This window comes from Caenorhabditis remanei, chromosome V (genome assembly GCF_010183535.1).
Source record: "Caenorhabditis remanei strain PX506 chromosome V, whole genome shotgun sequence".
Classification (NCBI taxonomy): domain Eukaryota; kingdom Metazoa; phylum Nematoda; class Chromadorea; order Rhabditida; family Rhabditidae; genus Caenorhabditis; species Caenorhabditis remanei.
Genome location: NC_071332.1, coordinates 21,734,933 through 21,748,238, shown reverse-complemented (window position 1 = coordinate 21,748,238; position 13,306 = coordinate 21,734,933). Strand labels below are relative to the sequence as shown.

Here is a 13,306-nt window from a genome sequence, read left to right as displayed (position 1 = left end):
TTCACCTATGCAATCGAAGTGGCATATCGTCTAGCTGCCGTTTCTCTTTTCTTCGTTGTTGCGCATTCGAATTGAGTATGTTTCAAGAATTGCTTGAGTTCTGATCGGATTTCCAGTCGAACTAGTGCAACGGAACCGCTGTCAACCACGTCGCGATCGGATTTGGAGCAGCAGCGGAGAGCGGTTCTGGAAATGTACTATAGTAACGGGAAGTAAGCTTTGTATGTTGTCTATACAAAAAAATTTATATACAAATCTTTGCTCATGTAAAATAAAGAACACAAAAAAGAGAAGTGGCATTTGATTCTCCAGGAAGACGCCTTTGGGATTTTCTATACAATTTTATGCTAATTGAAAGAAAATAGGGTTCTTGTCGATACCTCTAAAAGTAAAACTGTGTTTTCTCAATTGTTTCGTCATCAATTTCTCTGAAATTTAGCAAAAATACCGATTAAAGTATGGGTAATCAAGATAATTTTACCGTAAATTGATATCTCTTCTAGAAAAAAGTTACAAAGTATTTTCTGTTTTGACCTAAAATATGAAGATTATCTCAAGTTGTTTCGCTATTAATTTCTTACGAAATTGCCAAAAACACTAATTACAGTATATTTTTGAATGGGGAAATCATCCCCCCCTCAAAAAAATCGTACTTATCAAAACTACTAACCTTGAATCCACATCCAAATGATCTTTCACCATAACCTTAAACTCAAACGGCAAGTCTTCCCAAGTTTTTTGTATTGGACCGGTGGTCTCCAAGCGTTGAGTCAAGCCAAGCAGTCGATGCATCTCTGAAAACATTCATGACTAGCCTATAAACAAAAAACGCGGAATCGGTACACCAGCCAAATTATAAAAAGATTAGATAACGCTACACAAAAGTGAAACCGGAAGAGCACAAAATGTGTGTTGGCGGAACTATGGAGACAACGACAGACACACTGGAAGGGGGAAGGAGAATTGAAATGAATGTGGAGACAGAGTGAAGAGACGTTTATGGGTAGACGGGGGCGGAGGGGGAAGACGGCAAAAAATGGGAAAGCAGAAATAATGGAGAGAGAAATTCAAGAGAGATGAACGACGTAGGTAGGAGATGTGCAATTTTCTGAGCAGCGACTCTGAGTACATAGTATCGATAGTCAGCGATACCAGGAAGAAGTGTTTGTGGACAGATGGAAAAGCGGCGGTTGGAAAATCCTGAAGAATTTACCGATTTGATGGAATACAAAAAGGGATCATCAATAAAGAGGAATAATCGTGTGAGAGAATTCGGCTCATAATTTCGACAGATTTTGGAAGTATCGACCCGTAAAGTTGGCGATTGGCATTGATGGCTGTTAAATTCGCAACATTTTATCTGTAACTTCAGTATCTAACTCTATTAACCTATATTATCTCTCAATTGACTGAGCAGCGACTCTGGATACACACCTACTTTTTCAAAGAATGTTCTTTCATAGAGTCTTCTGACTATGACGTCGGCATATCTCTCTCTATAACAAGCCCTTTACAGGTCATCTGGGAGTATATATTTGATGTCTGGGTTTCGAAATTCTTAGAAACTCGTGGGCTCGTGATATCATCGAATATCATCGGAAGGGAGGACGGGTGCTTAATTATTGTTATGACAGTTCTGAGAAAATGCTCCTCAGGGGAAATGTCTACATAAATGTCGTGTTGACATGAGTTGGCTGATAGTGAGTCAGAGCATGTTTTTGGTTTTTAATTGATGATTTTGGGATAGATCTTTGTTCGAGTCCTGATAGTTGAAGATACCGACTTTTCGACAAAAAAATTGAAAATACAGGGTGGCTAATAAGTATACAACGCCACTATTTCTTTGATATTGGACCAAAAACCGATTGAATCAACAAGAAAACGTTATTAATAGTTGGAATATACGTATTAGATTTAGTATACAAAAGGAATTCGAAGTTGGATACTTTGGCTTTGATACAGGCCTTCAGACGAACGACGCCAAAATCGCCTGTGCGCCGCAGGTAGTCGACGTCGACTTCGTACCATATCTTCTGGAGGACGGTCTTAAGAGCAACGGCCGTGTTGTAGGAGATCCCTGAGAACTTGCTCTTCAAATATTCTCATATGATGAAATCCATCGGATTCAGATCCGCCGACGAGGAAGGCCTAAAGTCGTTGTTCCGGTAGCCAGCAAAATAAGAGAAAGGGCGATTTTTGTTGATTTTGAACCGTGTGACGTGGTCTAATTTAGTTGAGACATGAAAAACGACCAGCATACTGCTGAGCTGTACAGGGAAACAGAACGTCATTCAAAACCAAGTTCTGGTTGACCCCAAGTTGATTTTGGCATCTCTTTCAATGAAAATCAACAGAGTTCTACCGTCAGATGTAACCCCGGCCCATACAATGACAATTTTAGGAAAAAGGCGGGGATGGGCCTAGAAAAGTTTTGAGAACCTTCTGTCAGCTTGTGACAACAATAATTTCTGCTTTTGACACTTGGAAAAGGGCTCAGTAGTGCAAATCTTATCATCAGTCTAGATTACGCCCGACACGCGGCGCACAGGCAATTTTGGCGTTTTACGTCTGAAGGCCTGTATCAAAGCCAAAGTATTCAACTTCGAATTCCTGTTGTAAACTAAATCTAATACGTATATTCCGACTATTAATAACGTTTCTTCGCTGATTCAATCGGTTTCCCGCCGATTATCAACGGATTTTCAACCCCCAATGGCGTTGTATACTTATTAGCCACCCTGTAGCGATTTTTCAACTTAAAGTAGCTATTTTTAACTAAAAAGGGTTTTCCGCCTAAAAGAAGCGATTTTTCAAGTTAAAATACCGATTTTCCACTAAAACGTGCGAGTTTCCGAATAAAAATTGCGATTTTCCGACAGAAAAAAAGATTTTTTGCCTAAACAGAAACGATTTTTAGCCATCTCTAACTATATCACTATTTATCTAAAACTCTGTCTGAAACCTTCCGCCCACATATCTCACCTAATAAGGTATCAACGTACCCCTTTCCCCAAGAGACATTACGTAAAATGTTGTTTTGAAAGGAGTTGATAATAACACACTCAAGTTTGTTCCTTGTCTAGAATGGGCGGTTCTTTATGAAGGGGAACTGTCAGATAAATAGACCACTTTCTAAGCCAAATTTTCATTCCCAAAACATGGTCCCCGCTCCAGAATCATCATTCGACGTCCACTGCGTCCAATCCGAAATCAAAGAGGAAATTATTGGAAACATGAATATTCAGGAACGGTTAGTTGACTTATTTTCAAAAATTTGAAATTCACATTCAAGGTTTTCAAAAATTTCAGCTCTACCCTCCGCAAGACATCTGAAACTGGCAGAATATTGGCTGACACTCTTCCTTACCGAATCGAGGCTCTCTACATTTCCCTGGACTCCCAAGGTCTTCAAATTGAGATCCATGAGCCAAACCATCGTGTTTTCCTACCAAAGGACACTCAAATCACTGAACTCTGCAATATATTAGACAATCCAATTTTGACAATTGGTAAAATCCATTTCTTCGCGAAGAGAGGAGTCCCCGGAGCTCCGTTGATTCATCAGATGGCGCAAGAGATTCTAGAGAACGGAATCGAGAAGGCCAGTCTTCATGTGGATCAATTCATTGTCTCCTTTCACCTGTTTTCGGGAGAACGAAATAAAAATCGAGTGGGAAGAAGTGATATTGGAATCAAGGAGATGTTGGAGTTCTGTCGTCCGGTTGTTCTGAATATTATCAAGATCGATATCGACTTTATTGATTTGATCTGGACTGATATGGTGAAGACAGCACAGTATAAGCAAGCGAGAGTTGTCGACGTCTATAATTATATCTAGTTTCTTTTTTTGATTTCCAGTGATTAAATGAAGTATTTTTCGTATTCGTATTTTCCGTTCGGCTGTCTGTTTGTCCAAATGTCTTCACCAAGATGACAGACGATCTAGTACCTTTAGATCTTTCAGAAAATGATCTACTATTAAAAAACACAAATTTCCTATATTTTGAAGAGAAGACATAGAGAACTCAGACTCTGTTTTTCGAAAAATCCTGAGCTTCAAACTTTTTGAGAAGAACAGAACTTGTAATAAAAAACGTTTTCAATCACGCCAAGAGGCATAAAGCCAAGAGACGCCTAGAGACGAAAAAAGTTTTGGATGTGAATTCAATTAAATAAATAGGGAAAAGGGGAACACGATTGAAGACTGAAAGGTTGTGGGAGAGAGTGGAGTCTTGCTTATAAAGTCTTTGGAGACGCTTTTCTATAAATTTGGGGGGCATTGGTACTTTCGACTACTGGGAGTCCATTTCTGCCGTCAAAACCGGTTAAATGTCTCTGCGATTCGAGTTATGAGCTCCCAAACTTTTCATACGGTCAAGCTTCGGAAAATAGTGTAATGGACTCCATGTAGTTAGATGAAAATAATTTTGACTAAATTTATAGAATGTTTAAAATCCGGGACTCCAAAGACTTCCCTTGTCAGAGAATTCTCACTTTTTGATTTTTCGATTCGGGAAAATCTGGAATTTCAGACATTTTCTTCAAAAAAAAAGACAGACTTGCAAAATCTCGGCCCGGAGTCAAAAATGTGGTCGATTTTTTCACAACATTTTCGAACATTTTTGAAATTTTCTTCAAAATTAGTCAAAATCCTATGTACGCTTGAGTTTTTATCGATATTCAAAAACAAAGTCGAAAATTCGAGAAAAATCAGAAATTTTCGAAAAAATGCAAAATTTCAAATTTTGAACTGAGACCCGAGCTGACTGGCCGGGATTGCTGCAAGTCTGAAAAATGCGAGCTTTCTTATGGTATAAAAATGTCGCTGATCCAACCAAAACTGATCGAGTTATGAGCAGAACCGTTTGGTCCAATGGGAGTTTTCAGTCAAGTCTGAAAAAAATGCTTTCGTTGTTGTCCGTGCTCTATATTTTGACCACTATGACGCTACACAGCCGTCGTAGTTGCGAAACGTCATAGTTTCTCTTTTTCTTCGAAAATTATAGGTGTTGTTTTCCATTTCAATTTTTTCACAATCTCTGATCTCTTCTGTTCTATTCCGTCATATGAGTCATCCATACATTTTTTATTGTGGTTGTTTCCCTTTGCTTCTACGTCCCTTCATAAAATTCCCACACATTTATTTTTTCTCTAAATTTGCATAACCACATTCGAAGGCCTATATATTTCCTTCAGATTTCTCTCTCTTTTTCGAAAAACTTTTGACTCTAAAAGGCTCCTCACTTTTTGATTTGGTGGTCTCTCTTCTCGGATTGTTTATGTGTTCTATTTTAAGCCTTCCCTCCTAGAAGTTGTCATGGCAATCCTCCCTCTCTCCATTCTGTTTCTCATCCGTGTCGTTTTTTCAATAAATCCCACTTTTTCCACTTTATACATGTTTTTTTGTGCTTTACACAACTTTTTGCAGAAATAGAATGCCTCAAATCAAGTCAAATCCAACTTGGGAAGGAATTCCAGCTGAGTTGAGAAGGGAGATCATTAGCAAGATGAATGTGTTGGATAGGTGGGTAATAGGTCCGCAACAAAAATATTTGAATTTTTCTCGAGTCGCGTTGCGTGCGCGTCGCGGTCTATATTAAAAGCTACGACAAATAAAAATAGGATTTGAATTTGGCACTCAGCCAAGTCGGAAGGGCGTCTGAAAAGGATATTTTCAACTTTCAGATGGAAAAAGTGAAATTTTGATGATTTTTAGAAACTAAATTGGGGTTTTCAGCGGGTTAGTGTCATTTTGGGGGTTTTTGAGGTATTTTGAACCAATTTATGTCAATTTTCAGGGAAAAAAAAACGAATTTTTACCGATTTTTGGCTGAAAATTATAAAAATTTGATGATTTTATGGCCATGGTAAAGTGGGTGGAGCTAAACGGGGTTTTAACTATTGTCAGAGTTACATAGGTGTAAATAGCATCGATAAATGTTAGAAAGCGGGCGGAGCCTAATTGAGTGAGAATTTTCTTTTGTGAAAACCTTATCCGGACTCAAATTCTAACATGACGGTCATTCTGGGCGGATCCAAAAAACCTATACATATTAGCTCCACACAGTTCTTCCAACTGCGCTTTACCGAAATGCCCTTGAAAAATTTCGCACGCAATCTTCTTTGGTTTCGGTAGAGCGCGGTTGTTAGAAACGTGCCGTGTAAATATACTCGGCAAGTGTCGCCAAGTCTAGCACGAGCCTCCCACAAGTCTAGGCGCACATCTCCCACAAGTGTTACGTAAAAGCAGGCCAAGACTTGTGGGAGATGTGCGCCTAGACTTGTGGAAAGCTTGTCCTAAACTTGTAGATAAGTTGTATTGGCTTTCTCATTTTTGTTGTAATTACTTTTGTATCGATTTAATTTATTTGGTAGAAAAATAGGAAATAACAAAATAACAAGTAGTGAAAGTAATAATGGGGAACATGAAAAAAGGAACTGGGAAAACATTTATCGGTTTTCGTCGATGAGATACGGGTGCATGTCGTCGTCGTTGATTGGAGAATCCGATGTGCTTCGGCGAGCCCTGAATAAAAATATTAATATATTTTCCAGTTTTTTCGAATATTCATACATTCTCATAACATCTTGAATTGTGTAATCTTCCACATCTAAACCTGCTTCTCGGTGTCTCTGTCGCATCGCCTTCACATCGTCCCATCGGTAGTGCAAGTGGCAGAATTTTTGGCACTGTTCTAGAACGCCGGAACGAAAAAAAAATCCCGGAACGAAAAAAAAAATCCCGGAACGAAAAAAAAATCCCGGAACGAAAAAAAAATCCCGGTACCAAAAAAAAAATCCCGGTACCAAAAAAAAATCCCGGTACCAAAAAAAAATCCCGGAACCAAAATTTTCATTCTATCATTTGAATTTTTTTACCTTTTTCTTTCAATATGTGTCTTATAATTTAGCTAGTCATACATTTTTTTTTTCGGAGACTTCGTGGCCTTCGGAGCTTTTGTGGGCTTCGGAGGTTTCGAATTGGTCGGCTTGGGCTTCCTTGTCGGTTTCAGTTTAGGAGGTGCCTTTGTAGTTGGCGCAGCAATGGGCGCCTCCGTTGTGAGTTTCCGTCTTAAACCCCGTGTAACATGTTGTGCAGCAACCACGGGTGGTTCAGTTGTTTGATCTTCAACTGTTGGTCCAATTTGAGACGAATCAGGTACGTGTTGTTCCTGATGATGTTCTCTGTGTCGATTCCTGCTTGGCCGAGGCTCACAAGGGCATGCACAAGAAGTACCTGAAAATGAATTTTATGCAGGTAAAATTGGTAGGAATCATTACCAATATCTCCCTGTTGGTGATCTGGTTCCGAGTCATCTTGAGATTCAGGTTCCGATTCCGTATCAGATTTATCTTCCTGATCAGTATTGGGTTCATCTTCCTTCTCAGCTTCGGACTCATCTTCCTGTTCGGTTTCATCTTCACTGTTTTTCTCTTGATAAACTACTTTCTTGTTCCTGTCTTCATCTCTGACATAAATTCCGTCGTCATCTTCTGCGGACGATGCTCCCGAAGGAGGAGAATCTGGAGGAGAAGATGACGGGGAAGGTGAACGTTCAGGAGAGCTTTCAGAAGAAGGAGAAGAGTCAGAAAAATGAATGTCTACAAAGGAATCTACTCGCCGGTAACTGCCCATTTCAATTAGCAAGCGATTGAGCAGTTTCTCTTTATCGTAGAATCGCCTCCACATGTAATTATACATGTGACCAAGGCGATGTTCTGGTGTACCGAATCTGTTCCTGAGTTTTGACTTCAGTGCATTCCACGTTGCTTCGATCCCCTGAGTGTGGATGGAGCGATCGTTAGGATTGATAAAATTGTATTTGTGGTTCACTACGCCGTGGCCGTATCCCGGAATGTTTGAGATACCTCTGTAAGCCCTCCAGCCAGAACAAGAAGAAGACGAAGAATAAGACGAAAAAGAAGAAGAAGAAGAAGAAAAAGAAGAAGTAACCCTCCAGCCAAAAGAAGAAGAAGAAGAAAAAGAACCCAAAAAAGTTTAAAAAATGTTTCTTGTATCTCTAGTTACCTTTTACACATTTAAATAGAATAAAAACTATGTATCCGCAAAAATCATCTTATAATAATTAAAAGGCAGAGTGAAGAAAAAATGTATGACTAGCTAAACTATAAGACACATATTGAAAGAAAAAGGTAAAAAAATTCAAATAATAGAATGAAAATTTTGGTTCCGGCATTTTTTTTGGTACCGGGATTTTTTTTTGGTACCGGGATTTTTTTTTCGTTCCGGGATTTTTTTTTCGTTCCGGGATTTTTTTTTCGTTCCGGGATTTTTTTTCGTTCCGGGATTTTTTATTTTCGTTCCGGCGTTCTAGAACAGTGCCGAATTTTTGATTCTGTAGCCCATATTTGTATTTTTGAAATGCGGATTTCTAACTTACGGAGCAATAAACAAGTTGCTCCACATCAACATCGTAGTGATAGTTACGAAGGTATTGCCTGTATTAAATAACTGTTGATTATTCATCCCCATCGGAATTGACTCACAAAAAAAAGTTGATACTTGTATTGATCACGGATTCAACCGTATCCCTCACTTGACGTCGATATTCGATTTCGTTGTGAGCATCGGGTCCAAGCTTGACGTAAAACCTGAAAATTATTAGTTCCAGCTTTAGTACTGATTCACACTTACTCATCCTCCTCGTCAATATCTCCGGATAGCAAGTTGACTGGAAGATAGCAACCGAGAGCATCAAATCCAAAGTCTAAAAATGAGGTAATTTGACTGAACTGATTGTTTTTTCTTTTACCTTTGAGACTACTAATTACGGGAAGAGGGATATGCTTGAAATGTCTACCTTTCTTCTCTCCAATCGCTCCTTTTCTATATCGAATTTTTCTCGAATTGCCGTCCTTTTCATTCTTCTCTGAATACGGTAGTGGAATAAAATCAGTTAGAAAAACTCAAATAGGGTAAAAGACATTCGAAAGCGACTGAAAATAAGCAAAAGGTGATAAAAATCGAATAATTAATAAAGAGTTTGAATGATTAAAAAATCAATACTCAAACTTTGGCCAAGACTTGGGAACCAGTCTCTCAACGCGGTGGCAGGCGCAAAGTTTGGCCAAGACTTGTGGCAGCCTTCTCCCAGCCTTGTGGAAGCGAGGGGTTAGGCCTAGACTTGGCGACACTTGCCGAGTAAACAACTAATAATGGGCGGATCGAAAAAACTTCAAACCCCTCTAATTTTTCCAGATCTGTCATCCGCTATGTCACCTTCACCGATGGCTTTTTCGCTGACTCATTTCCTTACCATATCGACACCCTTGATATCTTCACAACCGCCACCGAGCTATACGTCAATATCAAGGAGACCATTCGTCCCGCCTACAGTATCCCTAAGAGTCACCGCCTTCCAAATTTCATGTGCTTGATGAAAAGTCGAGGGTTGAGAATTGAGAAACTGAACATTTCTTGCGATCGACATGGATTTGGGGCTCAACTTCAGACCATTGTTGAGGCTATGAAGGGGAGTGGGATTCTGAAGAACTCGCTGCTGATCAATGAGATCATTTTCTACTCGGTGGAGATGACGTGGACTACTGATATTCTGGAGATGCTCGAGTTTTGCCAAGCTGAAGTTCTGACTAAAATCTCTATCAAGACAACACTCACGGATCAGGTACTTGCTGACATTTGTAACACCGAGCAGTGGAATAAGGCGGATGAGATCACACTGAGCTACCTTCCGAATTTAACCTGGTGCAACCCATTTGACAATTGGGCTGGATCTTATCTTCAAATTAATACCCCAGTTCCAGTTCATATTACGGATGCTGGAATTGAAAAGATCGCTGAATTGTATAGAAAGAAAAGTGGGAGAGCAAAGTTTCTGATTGGAGATGCAAGATGGATTGGAATGTAAGTAACTAGGAGATTTTTTTACTTTGAATTCTGGTTGGCTGTGTAGATCAAAGCAAGGGCTACATTTTTGTAGTTGAGAGTTCTTTGATAGGAGTGCAGCATTTCGCGATACGGGCGGTCAAAGCAAGGCGAGGAGAAAAGGGAGACGCAGAGAAGCGAGAGTGTCTCTCTTTTCTGCGTCTCTCCCCTCCTCTCTTGCTTTTTGGCGCAAATATTCAACACATCATATCTCAACAACCCGCATGGCTATCAAAAAGTTGTCAACTAAGGAAATGTAGAAAATTTTATGTGGATCATTTTTGTAGTTGACTGTTTTTTAATTGGACGCCTAGAATTCAAGGTATGGGCCTTTAAAAAAGTTCTTACTACTAAAATCTCGCATATTTCTTATACAAGTCAAGTTGTCGAGGAGTTGTCCATTTCCCACCATCCCTCCAAGCTATTTAATTTCAGAGGCCCCTCTGTCCACTATGCCAAACGGACTGCCCAAAAATCTCTTCTTGAGGTGTACAGTGTCAATGGATTTGTCTCTGGATTGGTTTACCCGATACCTGCTAAAGATTTCGACTTCAACCATGACAGATTCAATTTGCTCTATTAATTTTTAGAACTAATTGTGATTTATAAGCAGAAATTCAGTTGGGATATAAAAACAACATATAATATAAAAACAACATTCTTAAGACGATTAACTCACACATAAAGACCATAAATCGTCGATTTTTCCCGCACCCATATTAAAATATGAAAAATGTCATGGGGTTCGGTGATAAGAAGTACCTGGAGAGTGATAAGAGAAACACTTTCACTCACAAACATATTTACAATCATGTCAAGACCCCATTGGCAAGATATTCCATTTCATTTCAAGCAGGATGTGGTTGCTCACTTGGATTTTAAGACAAGGTAAGACAGTTATTTTGGTCCGTTCTAGAGTTACAGAAAAGAAAAAAACAGAATCTGAATTCTAATAAATTATATATCGATACAAAGAAGCTGCTCGCCGCAACTAGTATCTCACGTTAATTACACCTAATCATCTCGAACACGCCCTGAAATACGAATGTCGATTCAAAGCCCTCAGCTTTCCCTTTCCAGCACTCGTTGTCGTCTGGAACAGTTTCGGGTTTTGACTTCAGATGCATCAAAAATAGGTTCTAGCAAAAAAATAGGATTTTCAGCTAACTTTTCTGTAAAAACGCGCTAGTTTTCGCCCACAACACTTTTTGAACGCGTCTCAGGTGCACCAGACACTCAGAATGTTGTAAAAACCGCGTATTTGTGATCAAAAGTGCTAAAATTGTCAAAAAACTTGATTTTTACCCATTTCTAGTTTTAAAAACGTTGAAAAATTCAACTTTTAGCACAAAAATTGTTGAAAACCGGCATTTATCGCTTTAAAAATTCAGGTTTCGTTCAGTTATATAGATTTTCTTATATTTTTGGGGTAAAAATTCAGGATTTTAAATTCTGAAAAATGAATTTTTCACATCTTGATTTTCAGCCATTACTGGACTCCAAAATGTTGAAAATGCGACTTTCTAAATAAAAAAGTATGCAAACGCTCAAAAACTCGTTTTTCTGTTTAAAAAACCGCGTCTCAGGTGCACCAGACACTTAAAATCTTGAGTGTCAAAATCAGCCATTTCCAGACTCAAAAACGCTGAAAAATCCCATTTTTCCACACCAAATCGGCTATACCAAAATCTGTAAAAAACCTCCTCTAACAACTCTAACAATTTCCAGACGCTCCTTGGAAAAATGCTCCAAATCCGAGTACGCCATAGTCAAAACCGTGCCCCTCATCCTCAGCAGTCTACTCCTCGACCTCTCCCCAGATGACACCGAAAGCTCCTGGTACACAGACACCACTCCAGGCATCACACTGACCACGTTGCTTGTCCAAGAACGTCCGTTCTCTCGTGGATTACACTGGAGGGATGAATCACAGGAGAAGACGATTGAGAATCTGAAATTGATATTTGATAATCCAAAGATTATCATCAAGGAGATGATATTCACTATCGATGGGAACCCTGCAAAGTTCATTGAGAAGCTTTTGGCGAACTTTGGCAATCGGAAATTCCACGTGGAGAAACTTCTGTGGACAAGTGTAGAAGTGGCCAGAAACCAGAAGCAACTCGCTTCCTGTCTCAAATTTTTCGATTTATTCGACGCGGGAACTTTGAAGAAATTGGAGATCAACTTTTCGCAGAAGACGTTGATTCGGGAGATGATGAAGATGAGTCAGTTTCAGGGATTGGTAGAGGAGATATTCATTCGGTCGGAGATAGAAAATGACCATTTGGAGAATGTGTATCATTCGAAACAGGTGAAGGTTCAGTTGGAGGAAGTGAGAGCGGAAGACTTGAAAAAGGCTATTGAGGTAAGGTGGCTGGGGTGTCGTGGACGCGTTTTTCACACTTTTTTTGTAGGTCTTCCAAACCAAGTCACTCGGCTCTTTCTTCAAGTTCTCTACAAATGAAATCCAAATCGATTTGGACAAGGCGCTGGAAACATTTCGATCAATGCCAGATAACTGCTCGGTGCCAACTAAGTGAGAATTTTCAATTTATGTGATTATGACTAGGGCTATGAAAAATCTAATAACATAATCAGAATCCTTATCAATCATATCTAAAAATTTCCAGCCAATTCTACGAGCGAGACACCAACACCCATCGTTTCGAGATTCTGGATCGGACAACCGAGCGAGGGGAGCCGTTGGTACTTTACATGAAGATTCAGAAGAATAGCGTCTGGGGAGTGGTCTGTCGATCGGATCATATTTCAAAAGATATGAATAGTTGTCCGTATTTTTGATATCGTTATTTTATTTCATAGTTTTGGATAGAAAAATAAAGCATTGACAACAAGGAAAGAATCAAATTCAGAATGCGAAATAACGTACAGTGTTCGTACAACTGCGCTCTACTGAAACTTAAGGAAATACGGAGTGGAATTGAGAGAGACAAAGAAATACGGCGTAAGAACTCTGCTGCTCTAATGTCTGATCAAAAACATTATTTCCGTAACAAAGACAGCAGAGACGGGAGAGAGACGAGAGAAGATATGCTAAGTTTTATTCCAAAAAAGTTTTTTCACATTGAATTTGGGTTTCCTGCGTAGATCAAAACACGGGCTACATTTTTCTAGTTGAAAGTTTTTTGATAGGTGTGCAGGGTTTTGAGATACGGGCGGTCAAAGCTATACGAGGAGAGAAGGGAGACGCAAAGAAGTGCGAGTGTATGTCTTCTCTGCATCTCTCACCCCTCTCTCTCTCTTCCTTCTTGTCGCTTATGTTCAACACATCATATCTCAACAACCCGCAGAGCTATCAAAAAGTTGTCAACTAATGAAATGTAGAAAATTTAATGCTCATCATTTTTGAAGTTGACCACTTTTTTGTAGGATTGC

The 13,306-nt window shown here is 39.4% G+C and overlaps 4 protein-coding genes across 4 annotated transcripts; 3 read left to right on the top strand and 1 right to left on the bottom strand.

Moving 5' to 3' along the window:
* Positions 1-5: 5 nt before the first annotated feature.
* On the bottom strand, positions 6-792 carry GCK72_021879 (uncharacterized protein; the record flags this gene model as incomplete). The annotated part of the gene is made up of 2 exons (XM_053734550.1): positions 6-186; positions 671-792. 2 exons carry the CDS (start codon positions 790-792, stop codon positions 6-8), a joined length of 303 nt encoding a protein of 100 aa, XP_053583463.1.
* A 2,366-nt stretch (positions 793-3,158) lies between these two features.
* Positions 3,159-3,838, top strand: GCK72_021878 (uncharacterized protein; the record flags this gene model as incomplete). The annotated part of the gene is made up of 2 exons (XM_003105192.2): positions 3,159-3,250; positions 3,310-3,838. 2 exons carry the CDS (start codon positions 3,159-3,161, stop codon positions 3,836-3,838), a joined length of 621 nt encoding a protein of 206 aa, XP_003105240.2.
* Positions 3,839-5,435: 1,597 nt separating this feature from the next.
* On the top strand, positions 5,436-10,490 carry GCK72_021877 (uncharacterized protein; the record flags this gene model as incomplete). The annotated part of the gene is made up of 3 exons (XM_003105286.2): positions 5,436-5,524; positions 9,221-9,886; positions 10,343-10,490. The coding sequence occupies 3 exons, from the start codon at positions 5,436-5,438 to the stop codon at positions 10,488-10,490; spliced, it is 903 nt and encodes a 300-aa protein (XP_003105334.2).
* A 228-nt stretch (positions 10,491-10,718) lies between these two features.
* On the top strand, positions 10,719-12,712 carry GCK72_021876 (uncharacterized protein; the record flags this gene model as incomplete). The annotated part of the gene is made up of 4 exons (XM_003105148.2): positions 10,719-10,795; positions 11,636-12,275; positions 12,325-12,446; positions 12,541-12,712. 4 exons carry the CDS (start codon positions 10,719-10,721, stop codon positions 12,710-12,712), a joined length of 1,011 nt encoding a protein of 336 aa, XP_003105196.2.
* Between the last annotated feature and the right edge of the window lie 594 nt (positions 12,713-13,306).